This window comes from Sus scrofa, chromosome 5 (genome assembly GCF_054392235.1).
Source record: "Sus scrofa isolate SSC_HxYL_T2T_F1_AM1 chromosome 5, Sscrofa_HxYL_maternal_Yorkshire_Landrace_v2.0, whole genome shotgun sequence".
In the NCBI taxonomy this organism is placed as follows: domain Eukaryota; kingdom Metazoa; phylum Chordata; class Mammalia; order Artiodactyla; family Suidae; genus Sus; species Sus scrofa.
In genome coordinates, this window is record NC_139387.1 from 78,296,443 (window position 1) to 78,320,174 (window position 23,732).

Here is a 23,732-nt window from a genome sequence, read left to right on the forward strand (position 1 = left end):
GTGTTGTATCTTTGTTGTCATTTGCTTCTAGGTATTTTTTAATTTCCTCTTTGATTTCTTCAGTGATCCATTGATTGTTTAGTAGCATGTTGTTTAGTCTCTGCGTGTCTGTGTTTTTTTGTAGTTGTTTTCTTGTTGTTGATTTCCAGTCATATAGCGTTGTGGTCAGAAAAGATGCTTGGTATAATTTCAATTTTCTTAAATTTTCCGAGGCTTGATTTGTGGCCTGGAATGTGATCAGTCCTAGAGAATGCTCTGTGTGCACTTGCGAAGAATGTATATTCTGTAACTTTTGGATGGAATGTCCTACAAATACGTATTAAGTGCATCTGGTCTAATGCTTCATTTACAGCCTGTGTTTCCTTGTTGATTTCCTGTCTGGATGATCTGTCCATTGCTATAAGGGGGTATTCAAGTCCGCAACTATTATTGTGTTATTGTTGATTTGTCCTTTTAAGGTTGTTAGCAGTTGCATTATATATTGAGGTGATCCTGTGTTGGATGCATATATATTTACAATTGTTCTATCTTCCTGTTCGATTCTTTGATCATTACATAATGTCCTTCCTTGTCTCTTGTAATATTCCTTAAGTTCTATTTTGTCTGATATGAGTATTGCTATTTCAGCTTTCTTTTGATTCCCATTTGCATGGAATATTTTCTTCCATCCTCTCACTTTCAGTTTGTATGTGTCCCTGGAAGTGAAGTGGGTCTCCTGAAAACAGCATATATGTGGACCTTGTTTTTATATCCATCCATCCAGTCTATATCTTTTTTTAAAAATTTTTTTTGGTCTTTTTGCCTTTTCTAGGGCCACTTCCTGCAGCATATGGAGGTTCCCAGTCTAGGGGTCGAATTGTAGCTGTGGCCACCGGCCTACACCAGAGCCACAGCAATGCGGGATCCGAGCCGTGTCTGCAACCTACACCACAGCTCACGGCAACACCGAATCCTCAACCCACTGAGCAAGGCTGGGGATCGAACCCACAACCTCATGGTTCCTAGTCGGATTCGTTAACCACAGCGCCACGATGGGAACTCCCAGTCTATATCTTTTGTTTGGGGCATTTAGTCCATTTACATTTAAGGCAATTATTGATATGTATGTTCTTATTGCCATTTTATTAAATGTTTTAGATTTGCTTTTGTTCTTTTTTCTTCCCATCTCCTCTTGTTTTCTCTTGTGGTTTGATGACTCTCTTTAGTATTATATTTTAGTTGATTTTTCTTTTTGTGTATCAATTGTAGATTTTTTTTTTTTTTTGGTCTTTTTTGCCTTTTCTGGGGCCGCTTCTGCGTCATATGGAGGTTCCCAGGCTAGGGGTCAAATCAGAGCTGTAGCCGCCGGCCTACGCCAGAGCCACAGCAATGCAGGATCCAAGCCGTGTCTGCAACCTACACCACAGCTCATGGCAAAGCTGGATCCTTAACCCACTGAGCAAGGCAAGGGATCGAACCTGCAACCTCATGGTTCCTAGTCGGATTCGTTAACTACTGAGCCATGACGGGAACTCCTCATTGTAGATTTTTGGTTTGCAGTTACCCTGAAATTTTGATATAGGGGTCTATATATAAGCGAGATTGTTTTAAGTTGTTGGTCTCTTAATTGCAAGTGTATTTCCAGTGTCCTGAATTTGTACCCTCCTCTTCTCAAGATTTCTGATTTTGGTAGCACATTTGTGCCCAGACAATTTCCTACCTTTACTGTATATATGCTTTTACTAGTGAGCCTTGTCATTTGTGTTTTTTGTTTGTTTCTGGTTGTGGCCTTTTCTACCTAGAAAAGTTCCTTTAGTATTTGTTATAAAGCTGGCTTAGTGTTGCTGAAGTCTCTTAGCTTTTGCTTATCTGTAAAGCTTTTAATTTCTCCTTCAAATATGAATGAGAGCCTTGCTGGGTAAAGTAATCTTGGTTGGAGGTTTTTTCCTTTCATCATGTTAAGTATATCTTGCCACTCCCTTCTGGCCTGCAAAGTTTCTGCTGAAAAATCTGCTGATAACCTTATTGGGGTTCCCTTGTATGTTATTTGTTTCTTCTCCCTAGCTGCTTTCAGTATTTTCTGTCTTTAATTTTGGTCAGTTTGATTATTAGGTCTTCGGATATTCCTCCTTGGGTTTATTTTATTGTTGTGTTTCCTGGATTTGAGTGTGTGGTTCCTTTCCCATGTTAGGGAAGTTTGCAGCTATTATCTCTTGGAATATTTTTTCTGTCCCTTTCTCTCTCTCTTCTCCTTCTGGCACTGCTATAATACTAATGTTGGTGTGTTTAACTTTGTCTCAGAGTTCTCTGAGACTGTCTTCATTTCTTTACAATCTTTTTTCTCTTTTCTGTTTTGTATCAGTGATTTCCACTAGTCTATCCTCCACCTTGCTTATTTGTTCTTCTGCCTCCTGTATTCTGCTATTGGTTGCTTCTAATGAATTTTTAATTTCAGTTGTTGCATTTTGCATCTCTGCTTGCTTAAATTTTAAATCTCGTCTTTCTTTGCTCACTGTTTGCTGTAAATTATCAATCTTTGCCTCCAGTTAATTTCCCATATCTTGCATCATCTTCACTATCATCAGTCTAGTCTTTTTCCTGGAGGCTAATAATCTCCAGATCACTTAGCTGTTTTTCTTTTTTTTCGTGCTCCCTTTTTGAGTTACAGTTCTCTGCCTTTTCATTTTTATAGGTTTTTGGGGTGGTCTCCTTTTTGCAGACAATAGAATTGTAGCCTCTCTTGCTTCTGATGTCCGCCCCCTTGTGGCTGAAGTTGGTACAGGGGCTTGCTGTAGGCTTCCTGATGGGAGGGACTGGTGCCTGCCCAGTGGTATGTTGGGCTCATTTTTATCCCTCTGGCAGGTGGGGCTTTGTCTCTTGGTGAGATTAGAAGTGGCTGTGCCTGGGGGGATTGGATCTTTAGGCAGCCTGTTTACTGATGTATGGGGCTGTGATCCCACCTAGATTATTGTTTGGCCTTGGCTTCTCAGTGCCGACAAATGGGGCTAGATTTTCCCCAAATGGCTACCTCTAGAGGAACACACACTGATGAATATTCCTCAGACCTTTGCCTCCAATGTCATTCCTGCACAACAAGCCACAGTCACCCCATTTTCCCGGATCTTCTAAGAACTGCAGTCAGGTCTGACTCAGATTCCTATGGAGCTTCTCCTTTGCCCAGAGACCGAGTGCACGTGAAAGCCACTGTGCACCTTTCAAGAATGGGGTCTCTGTTTCCCCCAGTCTCATCGAGCTCCTGTGCACAAGCCCCACTGGCCTTCAGTGCCAGAATCTCCAGGGGCTTTTTCTCCCAATGCCAGATCCCCAGGTGTGGGGACCTGACGTGGTGCTCAGAACTTTCACTCCTGTAGGTGAGTCTCTCTGATAACAGTTAACTTTACAGTCTGTGGGCTGCCCACCTGGCAGATATGGGGTTGCTAATATTGTGTAATCATCCCTCCTACAGTCTTGATGTGGCCTCCTCTTTGTCTTCTGGAGTAGGATATCTTTTTGAAAATTTGCAGTTCATTTGGTTGAAGGTTGTTCAGCATTTGGTTGTAATTTTGTTGTTTTTATGAGAGAAGGTGAGTGCCAGTCCTTCTATTCCACCATCTTAATCCCCAGATTAGGAAAACCCTTAAAGGCCATACAGTTTCTTGTGTGTGAACCATATTCCCAAAGCCAAATGACATTAAGAAAATTTTATTAAAATACTAGATCCTTTTATAAAAACTTAAGAATCTAAAGCAGGGAAATGCCATAACCATGTAAGTGGGCTTAGCAGTGTGGGCAGGGCCTGAGACGCTACAGCCTGCTCCATGTAAAAGGCAAGTCGATTATGTAACTCAGTTTCTTAATTATTCTTGAAATGAAAGTGAAAAAAATGTCTGTAACAAGTCTGTCAGGATTGTTAAACAGTGCAGATACTCCTCAGCTTTATTCTAAAAGAAATAAATGTTATGAGAGTTCTATATTAAGTTTCAGATTAAAACAAATATTTAACTGTGTTATACAAATGAGGAATCAAAGACTATGTATGATTGAATTTCAGTTCTTCAGCACAGGAACTTTGATATAATGCTCACTGACAGAACTATTTAGTCACATATGCTATACTTAAAGTGATATACTAGAGACATTTTAGAGAACTTTAATAATAAACATTATTGAGTGGGGTCCATGGTAGACCTTTCTAGGGAGTAGTTTAGGAAGGAATCAAAACTTTAGGTCATATGAAACAAGAAAATAGGCTATAAAAGAAGATACAAATATTTCCATATATATACATCATTATGGTGTATATTAGTTAAATCGGGAATATAAATATATACCTTACATAAATTAGTAACATACAGATTTAAAGTATAGAGCAAAAAACAGGGCCCATCTAACTTGAGCCAAGGAATTATTCCACTAATGAGTAGTAGACCTAATGGACCAGTGTGCTGATGTGATAGAAGCTTGGCTTAATGAAAAGCAAAAACCTTCTTTTAATGAGATATTTTTGAAAGAAGTCTGTATGCCCTATTTAAGTTTTACTGCTGTTGCCTCATGTTTTTCTGGCAGAATTTATTGTAGAAAGAGGAACTTTGCTATCAAGAGTTACCATGTAGATTTCTATTACTTGGTCTATAACTTTCCATAAAAAAAAGTTTTCTCAAGCTATTAGTCTATATTTAAGTCTTCAAATATTTAAATGTTCTCAAAAATCATTATATATGGGTAAATATTTATTGTGTTCATATTTATGGTATTAGGAAGGTAAGTGTGTGAATTTATATAAAAATTTTTAATTGCCAAATGAGATAAACCTGAATATAATAAATATATATCCAGTTTAAAATGCCAGTGCATTTCCTTTCCAAGAAAATAAATATTTCTAAATGGTTATTGAGAGGGAATTTTATAAAGGTAATAAAGGAATTGTATAAATAATTTTAAATAAAAAATATCAATTAACATGTCGAGAAGAGAGGAGGGATAGACTTTTATAATTTTTCTCATATTTATCAATCATCTAAGAGTTCATCTGTGCATTTATACAATTGAAAAATACTTCTGAGTGCTTCTCAAGTGAGTAAGTCTCCCTGGAAGGCACTGGATATGATAGTGAACAAAGCATAATCCTGGCCTAAACTCAACGGATTTGTGGTCCCATCAGTGAGGGGGTGGGGTAGGGGAGGTGACAAATAAAGTGGTTCTTACAAAGAGGGATTATAAGTACCCACAATGGTGGGGTGAGGTGAGATGGGGAGGGGGTCAGAGAATGGCCTAAGCAGTAGGCATTCCACCCAAAATCACAGAGGCTCATGAAAGGTTAGAATGAAAACCTTCCATTTCATCATCTAGAATCTGATCACGGCCTACAAAGTGGAGATATCCTCTTGCTAAAAAAAGTCTTTTCATGTTAGTAAAAATAAACTTGAAGTAGTTCCCCAAAACTTCCCAACTCAATCACTTCTCAACATTGTTTTCTCTGAGTTAGGGTGCCACACATTTTTATCTGAATACCTCTGTCATGTTTATAGTTTCAGCGCTGCTGAGCGCTGGTCACAGTGGATATTGAAATGCTTTGGCCTGAAAAGCATACATGATACAGTGGAAGGTATAACTCACAGCATAACACTCAGGGGAGCTACTTCCGGCCCTGTTCTGATTCCACTCTTGGACACAACTCCACCCCAGTCATGAGACATCTTCAAGCATTAGCCCTAGACTCTGGCATCTTTCTACCATTCTCTGTGGTTTATGTGTTTTCATTTAACTAAAGGCCTCACTGTGAAGATTTCCAAGTGGGGAAATAGCTGGGAGATGTCTAGGTTTGGAAAGCAGGTGGGTGGGTGAAGGCTTTAAAGCACTGAGGGACAAGAAGCAGTACTGCTTAGGAAAGGAGAGTTCCTCTTGTTTTTCCCCAGCAACATTTCCAAGGACTTTGGGTAATAATAAAGCCATATAGAGATATTTGTAACAGCAAAACTATAACCATCTAATCTTTCAGTCACAAACAATAGCATTATCTAAAAATAGTGTAGGAAAATACAAATGAAACTATAGCTGAAAAAAATATTCTCTTACCATAGTATGTGAGATACTCTGCTGTGTGTAGAAATGTCAATGAAACCAGAACATTGAAAATCCAATTTATTCCAGATGAACATGCATTTCCTGTACTTCTTGCCCAAAGGGGATATATTTCAGAATTCACAGTCCAAGGCATTGGCCCCATTCCTGAGAAATACAAAAAAAAAAAAAAAAAAAAAAAATTCAGTAAAGTAGTACATTAAGAAATTTAAAAAAAAGTAGCTTGTACCCTCTAAGTTGGGATAATTTAACATAACAATAACAACAAAGCCTTTGATTACCAGGTGCGAAGAAAACAAGATATAAAATAAGGCCCAGAAGTGCAGTCCAGGAGTATGGAGTAGGGCAGAAGTTGTAAGCCCAAAATATTTCTTCTGTTTTGAATTTGGTTTCATTTTCACACCTGAAAAATAATGCAATATAAAAATTAATTCAGGATGTTAGGGCATAGTTGCCGAAATTCAACGTGATCACCTAGAATGTATGTGGAAGTTCCTTAATGTCACTAAGGAAGAGAGTCCAAGATGTTTCTCTTGAAATAAATTAAGATTTAAATAGGAGGGTTAAATATGTAAGGTCAGATAAAACTTTTTAGAGCTGAATATAATTCAAGAAAAACACAAAGAAATACACTGTGCATACGATTCCATCGCAAAAAAAAAAAAACAAAAACAAAACAATGCAAATGAAAAATGGGTAGAGATTTTGAACAGACCTTTTGGAAAATAAGACATACAGATGGCTAACAGGTGCATGAAAAGGTACTCAGCATCGCTGTTCATCAGGGAAATGCAAATTAAAATGACACTGAGATATCACCTCACATCATCTATCAGAATGGCTGTCATCAAACAGGCAAGAAATAAAAGTGTTGGTGAGAATGTGGAGAAAAGGGAACCCTCCTACACTGTTGGTGGGCGTGCAAACTGGTGCAGCCGCAATGGAAAACAGTAAGGAGGTTCCTCAAAAACTTAAAATTAGAACTGCCATTCTGGGTATTTCCCTGAGGTAAACAAAAACACTAATTTGAAAAGATATCTACACTGCCACGTTCACTGCAGCCTTATACACAATAGCCAAGACATGGAAACCTAAGCATCTATCTATGGATGAATGGATAAAAAAAAATGTGGTACACACACACACACACACACACACACACACACACACCCCGGATTAAAAAAAAATGCGGTGTACGCACACATGCATACACACACACACAGTCCATAAAAAGAAGGAAGTCTTGCCATTTAGGACAACCAGAATGGACCCTGAGAGTATTACGCTTAGGAAATAAGTCAGACAAAGACAAATACCATATAATCTCATATGTTCAATTAAAAAAAAAATGGGAGCTTGGGTGAAATGGATCAAAAGGTACAAACTTCCAGTTACAAAAGACATTCAGTCAGGAGGATGTAATGTATGGCGTGGGAGCTACAGTTAGTAAAACAGTATTGTGTGTTTGAAAGTTGCTAAGAGTAGATTTTAAAGGTTCTCACCACAAGGAAAAATATTGTAACTGTGGAGTGACAGATGTTACAGACTTACTGTGGTGAACATTTCCCAGTGTATACAAATATTGAACCATTATGTTGTACACCTGAATGTTACGTGTCAATTACATCTTAAGCAAAGGCAATACACTGTGATTCATACCCATTTCACATGTCAGACATGATTTCCAGTTAGTCCTTGAAAGCTGCAGTAACAGTTTAAAACCAGGGAGAGTCAGTATAATGGGGTAGAAACACTAGATTTTTGCAGTCAGGGCAAGATTCAAATTCCAGAACCAGATTTTTTTTCACCTGTAAAATGGGGATGATGGCTTCCAGGTAAATTTAAGGGTTAGAAGGGGCGTCTGTAAAGGGGTGACAGGGTGGTGAGGGCAGGGGATAATACTTCCATCTATTCTAAATAACCCTTTACCTTCCTGCTGTACTTGCTGCTTTATCAGTCACTCCATGCTGGCTTTGCCTCCTAGTTCTATGTGAAGCAAAGTCTCCTTTGGTCTTAGACTGATTCTCAAGTTGAAATTCTAATTGGTTTGTTTGTTTTTTAGGGCTGCGCTTGCGGCATACGGAAGTTCCCAGGCTAGGTGTTGAATTGGAGCTGCAGCTGCTGGCTTATGCCACAGTCATGTGGGATCTGAGCTGCATCTGCGACCTTTACCACAGCTCATGGCAACACCAGATCGCTGACCCACTGAGTGAGGCCAGGGATTGAACCCACATCCTGTGCCACCACAGGAACTCCCTGAACTTGTAATTCTTTACCTTAATTGAAATCTGGCTTGCATTCGATGACATGATCAGCTTCAAAAACATTCTTATCTTCTACTGTCATTTTAGGCTATTGTTCTACCTCCACCATCCTCTATTTCTGAACCTTGACATCTAAGCCCTATGCTTATTGCTGGGTTTATGATCTCCATCATAACATGACACCTGTTTTGATGCCTGGTCCGTCATCTTCTCTACCCCCCTCATCCTCTGCCACGTTGAGTTATTTTGACTTCTGGCCCAGCGAATACTTTGGCTTCACAGTTCCTTATTTAACCTCTGAAACTGCAGCAAAGGCATTATAATTAGCTTGATTTGGACTATTTTACTTCAAGGTCTCAAACTTAGAATATACCTTTTCTGAACATAGGCACTTTCTTTCCTCATTTCTGGTAAGTTGCTCCACACCCAAATCACAATGTTTCGATTCTGAAGTCCTCTCACAGTCATTCATTTGACTGCTCAGCTTAGACCATGCCTGGTACGGCCTTCGATGACCTCTGGAATCCATCTCTTGTTCCTCCATGCTTGCCTGCCCTTCTTAAAATTTCAGTTCCCAGCCCTGTGTAGGTCCATTAACTTCCTTTAAATAACTACGTCTCAGAAGCTGGGCAGAATTATGACACTATGCTGCTGGGTTCTATTAAAAGTTCCTGCTATTTCTTCTCAGTTGGGTCCCTAATTATGCTTATTTTTTCCTTTAATGTCTTCTGTACTGAATACTCTGCTTAGTTCAGAGTAGATATTCAATAAACTTGTCAACTGTTCCCTCAATTAGTTAAACTATTTCTTACTATTATCTAGTCTTGAAATCTTTCCCCCTTTTTCCAGGCATGAAGAACTGGATTCCATCTTAAAAAAAAAAAAAAAAAAAAAAAGTCTCAATTTTTTTAAAGGGCCATACCCACAGCATATGGAAGTTCCCAAGCTAGGGGTCGAATTGGAGCTGTAGCTGCCAGAATTTTACCCACTGAGTGAGGCCAGGGATCAAACCTGCATCTTCATGGATACTAGCCAGGTTTGTTACCGCTGTGCCACAATAGGAACTCCTGAAAATCAAGGCTTCTGATTTGAACACCCTCAATTTTTCTCTGTTGAACCTCTAATTTTCTGTATTTCCTGTCAGATTCTTCTCTTACCTCAAACGGTAACATGTCTCCTGCCCTTTCTAAGGACGCCCTTCCAATTCATGATCCTGTATCTCATTCTCCTTCTGTTTCCTCTGAGGTCAGGTTCCATCAGTAATCAATTCTCTTCCTGCCATCTTTAGTGTCTTCCTACTTGAGCGTACCCTTTTGCACCCTTTTATAACATACAATCTTATTCCTATTAAAATGTTTCATTCCGCTCATATTACTACGACTGGCTCATCTGAAATTACAAAGAAGTCTATTCTAGTGAGTGCTTCTTCCACCCTTTCCTTCATCACCCTCTTTCCCCAGCCACTCAAATATCAGCCTGATTCTTTTTCAGGACCTATTTTTCTGAATCTGCTCACCCCAAGGTCACTGATGACCTCCTAATCCCCAAATTCAATTATCCTTCCTTAATTCTGAGGCTCTTTGATCACTCTGTGGTAGTTGACATTGCTGAAAACCCTTTCTTCCCTTTCCCCTTTGCATTTTTATGTCTCTCTGTGTGTGTATCCATCTCCTCTCTGATGTATATGTTTTTGTTGTATTTAAAAATGCCTCTTCCACATGTACCCCAGTGATCATAGCAGCACTATTCACAATAGCAAAGGCATGGAAACAACCTAAACGTCCATTGACAGGAATGGATAAAGGAGATGTGGTACATATGTACAGTGGAATATTACTCAGCAATAAAAAGAACAAAATAATACCATTTGCAGCAACACTGATGGACCTAGAGATTATCATACTGAGTAAAGTAAGAGAGAGAAAAATGAATAGCATATATTACCTATACGTGGACTCTAAAATATGATACGAATGCACTTATTTACAAAATGGAAGCAGACACAGAAAACAAATTAGGGTTACTAAAGGGGGAAGGTGGCAAAGGATAAATTGGAAATTTGGGCTTAGCAGATACAAACTACTACTATATATAAAATAGATGAATAAAACAAGGTCCTATTGGGGAGTTCCCATTGTGGCTCAATGGAAATGAACCCAACCAGTATTCATGAGGACGTGGATTCGATCCCTGGCCTTGCCCAGTGCATTAAGGATCCAGTGTTGCCATGAACTGTAGTGTAGGTTGCAGATGTGGCTTGGATCCTGCATTGATGTGGCTTTGGTGTAGGCTGGCAGCTGTAGCTCCAATTCGACCCCTAGCCTGGGAACTTCCATAGGCCACAGGGTTGGCCCTAAAAAACAAAAACAAAAGCAAGGTCCTCCTGTACAGCACAAGGAAATATTCAATATCTGGTAATAGCCTACAGTGGAAAAGAATATGAAAGAATATATACGTATGTATTATGTGGATGTGTGTATGATACATACTGAATCATCCTGCATACACCAGAAATTAACAAAATATTGTAAATCAGCTATACTTCAATTAAAACAAAATAAAGTTAAAAAAAAAGCCTCCTTCTCCCCCTCGACCTCTAAATACAGGTGTTCTCTAAGGTTCTGCTTTGGAGCTTATACTCTCCCTTCATCATTCCATCTAATTTTAGGGATTTTTGGTTTTCGCATGGATGCTTCTGACAGAAGCTCCTTCTCTGCAAGCTCCACTGATAGAATTTATATATCTGCTGCACATCCGTATCTAGATTTCCTGTTTTGGCTGCAATGGAAGGCACTGTCTTCTCTGGGAGGTAGAGTAAGGCTGTTCTGAGTTTAAATCCCAACTCTACCACTTATAAGCTAGGCCCATTCATTAAAAATTGTATATAATGAGTACTTTTTGTGTCAGACATTAGAGATACAGGCTATGAACAAAATAACCACTCTTATTTCCAGTGAAATAAGGATTTTCCTGGTCCCTACCTCAAAGAGTTATTTATTTATTTAAACTATAGTTTATTTACAAATATTGTGTTAGTTTTAGGTGTACAGCTTTAGATTATTTTCCATTATAGCTAATTACAAGCTACTGAATATAGTCTCCTCTGCTATTCAGTAAATCCTTACTTTTCTATTTTATATACAGTGGTGTGACCTGTTAATCCCATACTCCTGATTTACCTCTCCTCCTCCTTTTTCCTCTTTGATAACTATAAGTTTGTTTTCTATGTCTGTGAGTCTGTTTTGTAAATAAGTTCATTTGTATCCTATGTGAGAAAAAGAACACACACACACACGCGTATGACTGGGTGACTTTGATATACAGCAGAAATTGACAGAACATTGTAAATCAACTATAATGAAAAATAAAAATCAGAGTTCCTGTTGTGGTGCAGCAGAAATGAATCTGACTAGGAACCATGAGGTTGTGGGTTTGATCCCTGGCCTTGCTCAGTGGGCTAAGGATCTGGCATTGCCATGAGCTGTGGTGTAGGTCACAAATGCAGCTCAGATCTGGCGTTGCTGTGGTGTAGGCTGGCAGCTGTAGCTCCGATTTGACCCCTAGCCTGAGAACCTCCATATGCTGCAGGTGCAGTCCTAAAAAGCAAAAATAAATAAATAAATAAATTAAATATATAAAAATAAAAATAAAAATCTTTAAAAAAGTATCCTGTTTTAGATTCCACATAAGTGATATCATATGATATTTGTCTTTCTGTCTGACTTCACTTAGTAAGATAATCTCTAGGTTCATCCATGTTGCTGCAAATGGCATTATTTATTCTTTTTTATGGCTGAGTAGTATTCCATTGTGTATATGTACCATATCTTCTTTATCCATTCACGTGTTGATGTACGCTTAAATTGCTTTCATGTCTTAGCCCACTGTGAATAGTGCAGTTATGAACATTGATGCGCATGTATCTTTTCAAAGAAATATTTTGAGGCCTACATGAGTTAATGTATGCAAAGAATTTCATATGGTTCAGGCAGGCACAAATCATATTTCCTAGACATAATTTCTTCATTCTGATTCTTTCTATTTGCATTAATACTACCCTAATTCAGACTCTTGAATGTTTGTTTCATCAGCTGCTTCTGTCTCTCTAGCAGACTTTTGAGTAGCCCCTCTATGATCCATGGTCCTTTACCTTCACGCTCTTATATAGCCTTCTCTCCTTGAGTGTGGGGGTGACCTCTGGCTCGTTGGTTAGAAACCAATAGAATGTACAGAAGTGACCAGACAATGCAATTAAGTATGTAAGATTACAGTGCTATTTAGCTGAGGTCTCTCATTCCCTTGCTGGCTTTCAAACAGCAAACTACTCTGTTATAGGGATGCCAATGATGGGATGTTTATGGCAGGAACTAAGAGAAGTCTTTAGGAGCTGAGGTTTACAGCTAGCAATAAACTGAATTTCTTGATACAAAAGTTACTGACTTCTGTTAACAAGAGCTTATCTTTTCCTAGATGAGCCGCAGATGAAACCACAGAAACTGAAATCATAAATGTGGGTTGTTTTATACAGAAATTTGCTGCATTTCTTTACGCTAATATATAATGAAATATCAGAAAGGGAAAGTTAAAAAAAAATCCCTTTTAAAATCACATAAAAAATACTTAGGAATAAACCTGACCAAGGAGGCGAAAGATTTATAGGCTGAGAACTACAAAACACTGATAAAAGAAACTGAAGATGATTCAAAAAATGGCAAGCTGTACCATGCTCTCGAATTGAAAGAATTAATATTGTTAAAATGGTCATGCCACCCAAAGCAGTCTAGAGGTTTATTATGATCCTATCAAATTACCCATGACAGTTTTCACAGAAGTAGAACAAATAATCCTAAAATTTATACAGAACCATAAAGGACCCAGAATTGCTAAAGCAATATTAAAGAAAACAAGCAGGAGGCATAACCCTCCCAGACCTCAGACAATACTATAAAGCTATAGTCATCAAAATAGCATGGTCTGGCAGCAAAAAATAGACGTATGGATCAATGGAACAGAAGAGAGAGCCCAGAAATAAATCCACACACCAATTAATCTTCAACAAAGGAGGCAAGAACATACAGTGGAGAAGACAGTCTCTTCAGCAAGTGGTGTTAGGAAAGCTGGACAGCCACATGTAAATCAATGACATCAGAACACTCCCTCACACCATATGTAAACTCAGAATGGCTTAAAGAATTAAATAGAAGGCATGATACCATCAAGACTCCTAGAAGAGAATATAGGCAAAACATTCTCTGACATCAACTGTACAAATGTTTTCTTAGGTCAGTCTCCCAAGGCAATAGAAATAAAAGCACAAATAAACGAATGGGACCTAATCAAACTTATAAGATGCAGACACATAAAAAGATGCTCAACTTTGTTAATAACTAGAGAAACACAAATCAAAACTACAATGAGGTATCACCTCACCCTAATCAGAATAGCCATCATCAAAAAGTCTACAAATAATTAATGCTGGAGAGGGTATGGAGAAAAGGGAACCCTCTCACATTGCTGATAGGAATGTAAATTGGTATAACAACTATGGAGCATAGTATGGAGGTTCCTTAAGAAACCAAAACTAGAGTTACCATATGATCCAGCAATCCCACTCCTAGGTATATATCCAGAGAAAATTCTAATTCAAAAGGTACATGTACCCCAAAGTTCATAGCAGCACCACTTACAAAAAGACACAGAAGCAACCTTAATGTCCATTGACAGATGAATCAATAAAGAAGATGTGGTATGCACACACACACAGGACTACTACTCAGCCATAAAAAAGAATGAAATAATGAAATTTGCAGCAACATGGATAGTCTTAGAGATCATCATACCAAGTGAAGTAAGCCATACCAAAAAAAACCAAAACAAAACACCCAAATATCATATGATATCACTTATCTGTGGAATCTAAAATATACAAGTGAACTTATCTACAAAACAGAAACAGACTCATAGACATAGAAGACAAACTTACCAAAGGGGAAAGCTGCGGGAGGTGGTTGAGGGTTAAACTAGGAATTTAAGATTAGCAGATACAATCTACTATATATAAGAGAAAAATAATATTGATTTACTGAATAGCAGAGGGAACTATATTCAATATCTTGTAATAAACTATAATGGAAAAGAATATAAAAATATATATGGTAATCATATTTTTATGGAGTTCCCATTGTGGCTCAGCAGGTTAAGAACCCGACATAGTCTCTGAAGATGCAGGTTTGATCCCTGGCCTCGCTCAGTGGGTTAAGGATTCAGCATTGCCACAAGCTTCTATGTAGGTCACAGACATGGCTTCGATCTGGTGTTGCTGTGGCTGTGGTGTAGGCCGGCAGCTGCAGCTCTGATTCAAACCCTAGCCTGGGATCTTTCATATGCCGTGGTGGTTGTTGTAAAAAAGAGAAAAAAAAAAAATCCCCCATCAATAATCCTCTTTCTTCACCTCCCACCAGTCAAACAGTTTTTTGGGTTATAAAGATTTCCCCCCCCACCTTTTTTTTTTTTTTTTTTTTTTTTTTTGCTTCTTAGGGGCGCACCCGTAGCATATGGAAGCTAGGGGTTGAATTGGAGCTACAGTTGCCAGCCTCTGCCACAGCAACATCAGATTGGAGCCACGTCTGCAACCTACACCACGGCTCATGGCAAAGCCAGATCCTTAACCCACTGAGCAAGGCCAGGGATTGAACACACACCTCATGGTTCCTAGTCAGATTCATTTCCGCTATGCTGCAATGGGAACTCCTGGGTTATAAAGATCTTAAAATAAGAAAATAAGAACAGAAGGTGGGAGAGAGGAGGGAAGTGATAGGAGAGAGGGATGGAGGAGAAAGGAAGAGAAAAAGACTGCTGGGGAGAGAAATGCTTAGAAATAATCAAATCACTAAAATTCAGTAAAAATTCAATTTACTATTTATACTCATTATGATCAAAGTTCCCTGCATGACGTCTGGATGGAACAATGGGAAGCAGCATATTTTCAGGTAGACTCTGTGCTTGCTGTGATGTAACTTTTTACCATCTGGACAAAGACATTTATATGCGTAAGTGGCTGAGTAACTCCTCTTCATCCTCATGCTGATTTTAGGAAAGCACTGCAGGACTTGGCAAAGTCACACACCCAGCAATACGTCGACAGCTAATGACTAAAAATGCGACATCACACGTGACCTTCAAAATAGAAATGCTAGAAATCCCAACTAAAAAAAATCATGTATATTTCAAATGTTATTACAAAATACCCTCATGTTTTCCTGGCTTCATGACGGCTGGTGGAAGAACACAATGCTCTGGTAAGAACAATACTTTGACATCAGTGCGTGGGTTGGGATTAGAAAAAGTAAGGCTCTCTGATGGGGGCACCTTCTCACCACCTCCTAGGGCAAAACCAGAAAACAACTGCAGCAAAGGCAGCCGTGCAGAGTGCAGCAGTGAACAAAGCAGAAGAATCGTATGGGAGCAGGCAAAACATGTCTTGTTTTGGCAGACTGAGAGGACAAATCTTTACCAGCAGACTGAACTGACACCAAATAAACGATCAGTTCTCTGTTCCAGCGATGGAGCCCATAGTGCTTCCTATAATAATGCGTCTAGAGGGAGTTCCCGTCATGGCGCAGTGGAAACAAATTTGACTGCTATCCATGAGGATTCTGGTTTGATCCCTGGCCTCTCTCAGTGGATTGAGGATCTGGTGTTGCCATGAGCTGTGGCGTAGGTCACAGCTCATGGCTCAGACCCCGCGTTGCTGCGGCTGTGGTCTAGGCCGGCAGCTATAGCTCCAATTCGACCCCTAGCCTGGGAACTTCTTTATGCCACAAGCACAGCCCTAAAAATTAAAAAAAAAAGAAAAAAAAAAAAAGCATTTAGAAATTAACAGCTTTCTTTGAAGGTGCAACAATTCTCTCTTTGCCTACTCAACGCCACCCCCAAAATCAGCTCATACATGGAGTTATTTCTGCCTACTTTTGGTGTTCCTTCTCCATCAGCTATCCAAAGAGTTTTAACCAAAGAAATAACCAAAGTAACTAAGTGGTGCAATTGCTCTTGCCACAATTAAACATAAGTAATTCATTCCTTGTTTCCTACACAGCACATGCTTTTTATACTGTTCTTTTATTCACTAGGATGAAATAAGCTTCATGTTCATATATGGGGGATGGGAGAAAATACAACCTGTATTTATAGCACAAAGCTTCAAATCTTATCTATCCAATCCTATTGCTGAGAAACCTACAGAACTTTGCTACCTTCCCAAAAGGATTTATAAAAAGACCCAGGATTTTGGAGAGGGGGAGGGAGGGCACATTACTGTTTGTATGACACATTCACCATTCTTCTGAGTTTACTGCATGTAATTTATCTACTAATTCCTTACTGAGAAGTATGAGGGAAGCATGATTTCATCTCCAGTTCCTGATGCAGGACTGTGATTTCTTTGAACTAGTTTCTTTAAAACCAAGTGGACACTACTATCTATGTAGTATTAGATAATGGTTAATTCTAATAGTTCTTTATCTATAGGAATTTATGATCTGATTACACATTTATAGGCTGAGAGTGGTGGTAGAGTGGTGCTTAGAAACAGATAGAGTACCTTCCCAGAAAAGGACACCTTCACTTTTGTCTGAGAGAAATAAGGAAACAGTGCCAATTAATCAGAGGACTAGGAAGATGTAAATTAACAAGTAACTTGAGCCATGAGGAATTTCAAGGTTTGGGCATCTGATCATCAAAGCAACCAGGAAAAGTTACTATTACAAACTTGAGGCATTACTACCCAGACACTGTAAACTCTGTTCACTAGTACAATGTCAATATAATAATCTAACATGAAATAAACTTATGTCAAGGGTGGCAACATAGCATTTAAACTCTAACATATTTGTGGTTGAATAATTTTAGAAAAGTATGTCTCCCTAACTTACAGTATGCAAACCATGATGAAGATCTTGCCCTTTGATTATTTTCTGTTGTCAAGCCCTTTTCCTGAGATTTTACGTTTTATAATTTTCCTGCTGAGAATTGTCACATAGAGACAAGTCGAAAAAATCATCTGTTATCTTTTAAGTACTATTATCTCCTGGTAAAAATAACATCTTTAGAATTATTGAGCAATTCAGCATGGACATGGGTATATTTCAAAAGCAGTAGGAATTTGGAGAAAAAATGCCATCCTTTTTTTTTCTTTGGTTGTACTCGCCAGGGATCAAACCTGAGCTGCAGTTGCAACCTGTGCCATAGCTGTAGTAATGCTGGATCTTTTAATCCACTGCACCAGGCCGGGGATTGAACCTGTGCCTGCTCAGTAACCCATGCCACTGCAGTCAGATTCTTAACTCACTGCACCACAGTGGGAATTCCCATAAAGTTTTATTTACGTAGAAATCATTGCGTCTAAACCATTTACCAGGATGTTGGCTAGCTTATGTGCCCTACCTATGGGAAAAAGATAGACTAGGAGTGGGCATGCAAATGAAAATCATACTCCTACTTAAAGCTGATGAAAATACAGTGATATTGGTATAGTCTCTAATTCTGGTAAGAATTTAGGCTGGTATAACTTCCTCTTGGAAAGAAATCCGGCAAATTCATATAAGAATATTCATACCCAAGTTTTCCTGACCTAAAATCTGATTCCTAAAATTTATCCTGAGGAAATCAGCTACATGGAAAAACATTATATGCTGAAAGAGATACTTTCATTGCACTTTTATTTATAAGTGAACACAGATTAATTAGGTATAATGAAGATACTCTATGATAGAGGTGGTTAAATCAATTGACGCCACAACCATATAGAATAAAGAAGCAATGACAGTAATAATTACAAAGTAAGCTGGGCCAAGCCACAAAGGATGGTTTGGGTTTGAAGACTGGTCAAAATGTCTTAGATTTAACTTCAGTAACTTTTATTTTGGTATCCAACTGGCAAATAAGCACCACAATGAAAAGTACAATCAAGGACACAAGTAAGAGGACGCGGTGCCCCTTTGCCCCTCTGGTTCCTCCCAGACTTGTCTCTGATATTCTGTGGTCAATGTAGAATAAAGACTCTTCCAGGTCAGAGGAGCAGTGAACTCTGCCTTGGGGACAGTCCACATTAGCATTCAAGGTACAACCCACTTCTGTGAAAGAAAATTTTCCACTGTATTCTTAGGAAGAAGATACTTCGTTCTTTTTCTTACTGCATCATCACAACTGCAGCCAGTCTGTCATGGTCTGCTCTGTAAACATTACCTGGAAACATGGAAAATGCCATGAAGCTGGCAGTGCAGGGGGTATCAAAGTACTAAATGTTATATACCCTATAAAGCTATTTAGATAAGAGTAAATGAAAACATGGAAAATCGGCAGGGTGGAAAGGAAATCTATTAAGATGATGTGTTAACTTTTGAATTTATAGTTGTGATAGTGTCACTTTGACAAAGTGGGAAAAACTCTAGCAGATAACTTATCTTGGGATTCCTTTCCCATGTTTTTGGTTTCCCTTTAAAATTGTTCTCGTCGTAAAGGCAGGCATTGAAGTCATTAGCCACTCTGCTTTAACTGTCACTGGCAGGAAGGGCAATCTTGCCGTTGAATTGCATACCTTCTCCTTCATGCTGTTCCCTCATATCACCCAAAGGGGCTCCAAGTTTGGGCTTCCATACTCATCATACTCCAAAGTCATCACTACACTGCTTCTCTCCTTAGGGGTCTCCCAAGGCCAGCCTCTCTTCACGGCTCTGCCCCACAACCTGCCTGCCTGGCCTAACTATGTGTGACACAGGCTGTCAACTGCCTTGGCACAGAGTGGATGCTTTATACCAGAGAATGCTGACAAACAATTTCTATTCTAAGTCAGAACATGGAATATATGAAGAGGAAAGAGCAGTAAGAGAATAAGGAGACGTCCCTAGAAGAGGCGTGTAGGTGAAAGTGATGGGGAAGTGAGAGGAGAGAGGCCAAGGCAGACCCTACCAGTCTGATGATGAGTATCTAGAGCTTCATGAAGCAGGGCTGGGTCGAGGACTTTCTTGCTTTCTTATTCTCCCCCTTACTTTTTGATGCAACTTTACTGGAAAACGTCCATTAACTGAGAAAATCAAGCGTGTTTCTGCTCATCTCAATATGAGAAGTTCTAACAAGAAAAGGGCTAAGTTCTAAGACTGAGTACTGATCCTGATTCCAAATCTATAAAATCCCGCTGGTCCTCAAGAGTGTATCACGACGGCCATACAGATCCATTCCTACAGCAAGGTTTTCTTCAAACACTGACGACGTGGTACAAACTATAACTTCTGCCTGTGTAGTCACCACGGGAGGTGCTGCAACTCTTCCAAACGTACTGTATTATACTGCTCATATTTCCTAGAATTCCTCTTGGAATCATATTCAGAATCTGCTTCTTTGTCACTCAAGAAAACCAACCTTATTTTTTTACTTTCTCCTTCAAGTTCACTTCCTTTCCTTCCTTCTTTTATTTCTTGCCGTCATGGGGCAATCACATGAGGAACTCTGAAGCACCGAGAGACTGAACCAAATGGAGTGGAGGCAGGGAAACAGTGTAATGGAAATAAATAGCCACAAATACAGAGAAGAAGTTCATTTGTGTGTTGTGGGCTTTAGAACAATGAGAGCTGAGATGGATGATGCTAAATGGGGTCTGATGTAGGCGTACTGCTCCAGTCACTGGTATATAAGTTGATAGCCACTTGCTGCGATATCTTAATGTCCAATAGCTGGGACAGTGTATATACTCATTTGTCAAATAAATGAATGAAGAAAAGGCTTAATGTATTCAATAGAATTATTCTGCTGGTTACTATTGATGTAATAATTTAACAACCATTTAATAAAAACACATTTTCAAACAAAAATAATGCTAAAGTGGAGTTCCCATTGTGGCTCAGCGGTAATGAACTCAACTGGTATCCATAAGGACACGGGTTAGATCCCTGGCCTCACTCAGTGGGTTAAGGATCCGGCATTGCCATGAGCTACGGTGTAGGATGCAGACACAGCTCAGATCCCGAATTGCAGTGGTTGTGGTGTAGGCCGTCAGCTGTAGCTCTGACTTGACCCCTAGCCTGAAAACCTCCATATGCCATGGGTATGGCCCTAAAAAGACAAAAAAAAAAAAAAAAAAAAAAGCCAAAGTAAGTTAAATTAGTAAAACAGTTTATAATGGGACCAAAATTTATTTCTTTCTGTTTTTTTTCTTCCTTTTTACCACCCTACCTGCAGCACATGGAAGTTCCCTGGCTAGGGGTGGAATCAGAGGCTGCAACTGCTGACATATGAAACAGCCACACCTGCAACCTGGGCTCCAGGTTGCAGCAGTGCTGGATCCTTAACCCAGTGAGCAAGGCTCAGAACTGAACCTGCATCCTTACAGAGATGACGTGGCATCCTTAAGCTGCTGAGCCACAATGGGAGCTCCAAAGTTCTTTCTTTGGAACAGGGCTAGGACTGGCCCTCATGTGACTGCTATGACAAGAATCTCATAATGGGAAATTTTACCATCCCTTTCAAGTTTCAATTCAGAGGCCTGACATTTTTTCCTCACTGAGGGTTTGCTCTCCTACCTGACTTATTTTATTCTCCCTATTTCACTTGGGGCCTTTCTCCAGTGAGGACACTGCACCTCTGTCCTCCCTTTTCCTTCCCTGAGCTTATAGGCACTTAGCACTTTTTACACATAAACAATGCTCAATAAATGTTAAAGCAATAAAAATACTTTTATCAGTTCCCATTAAGTTGATCTTCAGTCACTGACGCCAATTTTTCCATTATATTGCAAGCATTAGGGAAGGCAGATATACTTATCAAAAAATTTTAAATTCTAGGGAGTTCCTGCTGTGGCACAGCGGGTTAATTATCTGACTGTAGTCACCGCAGAGGCATGGGTTTGATCCCTGGCCTGGCGCAGTGGCTTCAAGGACCCAGCGTTGCCACGGTTGTGGTGTAGGTCGCAGATGCAGCTGAGATTCAGTCCCTTTCCCGGGAACTTTCAAATGTAGGTGTGGCCATAAAAAATTAAACTCTAGGAAAGTTGTCTCTACTTTAAAAAGTCAGTGCCGACAACTTTCAGAATGGGAGAAAGTAGTTTCAAATGATGCAACTGTCAAGGGCTTAATCTCTAGAATATATAAACAACTTATACAACCCAACAGCAAAAAAGCCAATCAATCAATGGAAAAATGGGCAAAAGACCTGAATAGACATTTCTCCAAAGAAGATATACAGATGGCCAGCAAACACATGAAAAAATGCTCAACATCCCTGATTATTAGAGAAATGCAAATCAAAACTACCATGAGATACCACCTCACACCAGTCAGAATGGCCATCATTAATAAGTCCACAAATAACAAGTGCTGGAGGGGCTGTGGAGAAAAGGGAACCCTCCTGCACTGTTGGTGGGAATGTAAACTGGTACAGCCACTATGGAGAACAGTTTGGAGATACCTTAGAAATCTATATATAGAACTTCCATATGACCCTGCAATCCCACTCCTGGGCATCTATCCGGACAAAACTCGACTTAAAAGAGACACATGCACCCGCATGTTCATTGCAGCACTATTCACAATAGCCAGGACATGGAAACAACCCAAATGTCCATCGACAGAGGAGTGGATTCGGAAGATGTGGTATATATACACAATGGAATACTACTCAGCCATAAAAAAGAACGACATAATGCCATTTGCAGCAACATGGATGGAACTAGAGACTCTCATCCTGAGTGAAATGAGCCAGAAAGACAAAGACAAATACCATATGATATCACTTATAACTGGAATCTGATATCCAGCACAAATGAACATCTCCTCAGAAAAGAAAATCATGGACTTGGAGAAAAGACCTGTGGCTGCCTGATGGGAGGGGGAGGTAGTGGGAGGGATCGGGAGCTTGGGCTTATCAGACACAACTTAAAATAGATTTACAAGGAGATCCTGCTGAATAGCATTGAGAACTTTGTCTAGATACTCATGTTGCAACAGAACAAAGGGTGGGGAAAAAAATGTAATTGTAATGTATACATGTAAGGATAACTTGATCCCCTTGCTGTACAGTGGGGAAAAAAAAAAAAGTCAGTGCCCACGGTAGTATAGGAAAGACATGTTTCCTTACCGTAAGCATTGCACAATCTATTTGTATCATCCCAAACTTTAAGAATTTCAAACCACAGCATTATGCTGATTTGATTTTCTTTCTACCGCAAGTGTGTCCGCACAGGATCCTTCGCTGGTTTTTATCTGCAGATGCCTGGGAGTGAAAACAGCTGATTTATTGATGTGAGCTATCTTAATACAAACAATGGTATAATATGTTTCTTGGATTCTTTTCAATCCATTCTACAGCTGCCTTCCATCAAGTGTGAGTGCTATGGACTCTTTATGAAAATTGTGCTCCCTACAGAAATGTCTTTGCATAACTAAATCACTTGAAGAAACTGACTAATATATGTATAAGGTTTTATAATATACCAGGCACCTTAATACACATTAGCTCATTTAATTCTTATAATAATCCAAAGCCATAGCATCATTATTCCCACTTTATAAATGAGACAAGTCTTTTTTTTTATTTCCCAAATACATTATTTTTTTTCCTACTGTACAGCATGGTGATCCAGTTACATATACTTGTACACATTCTTTTTTCTCACATTATCAGGCTCCATCATAAGTGACTAGACATAGTTCCCAGTGCTACACAGCAGGATCTCATTGCTAATCCATTCCCAAGGCAATAGTCTGCATCTATTAACCCCAAGCTCCCAACCATCCCCCTCCCTCCCCCTCCCCCTTGGCAACCACAAGTCTATTCTCCAAGTCCATGATTTTCTTCTCTGTGCAAAGGTTCATTTGTGCCATATATTAATTCATATGCAAGTGATATTATATGGTATTTGTCTTTCTCTCAAGTCTTCAAAATACAGTGACTTTTCCAAGATTACGTAGCATTGAACTTGAAATTCAACCTTCTCTGTTTCCATCTCCTTCAACATAATACAGTTAACTGTATATATAAAAGCCTGTCTGTCTTGGGGTAACTTATATTTTATGGAATGTAAATGGAAAAATAATTGAGATGAACACTCTGCTTGAAATCTCCAAGTCAGTGTTCTCCTTAATGTCAGTAGTAAAGTCAGTCATTAAAATCTCTACCTAAAATGAGCAGAAGAAAATGCTTCCCAAAGAGCATTAGGAATTAAAATAAGTAGCCATCTTGGCAGATCTGGGTCTCTGTGTCTTGTACAGTTGCTTTTGACTCAGTATCCATTTTTCCCCAAAGCACAAAACAATAATTAGAACAGAAACAAGCTGGACATTAAAATATCACAGAACAATCTCAGTAACAGACTAATTCATTTGAGGGCGGTGATGTTAACACTACAAACGTATGAGACGA

The 23,732-nt window shown here is 39.2% G+C and overlaps 1 protein-coding gene across 2 annotated transcripts in view; it reads right to left on the reverse strand.

Annotated features, from left to right (window-relative positions):
- The window catches only part of SLC2A13 (solute carrier family 2 member 13), a 381,257-nt gene that overhangs the window by 9,551 nt on the left and 347,974 nt on the right, over window positions 1–23,732 (reverse strand). For both annotated transcript variants that reach the window (XM_021092534.2, XM_084957209.1), the window contains exons 8-9: window positions 6,342–6,463; window positions 6,055–6,207 (exon numbers count right to left, since the gene is read on the reverse strand). In XM_021092534.2, the coding sequence (XP_020948193.1) occupies window positions 6,055–6,207; window positions 6,342–6,463 (275 nt within the window). The remainder of the gene's footprint in view (window positions 1–6,054; window positions 6,208–6,341; window positions 6,464–23,732) is intronic.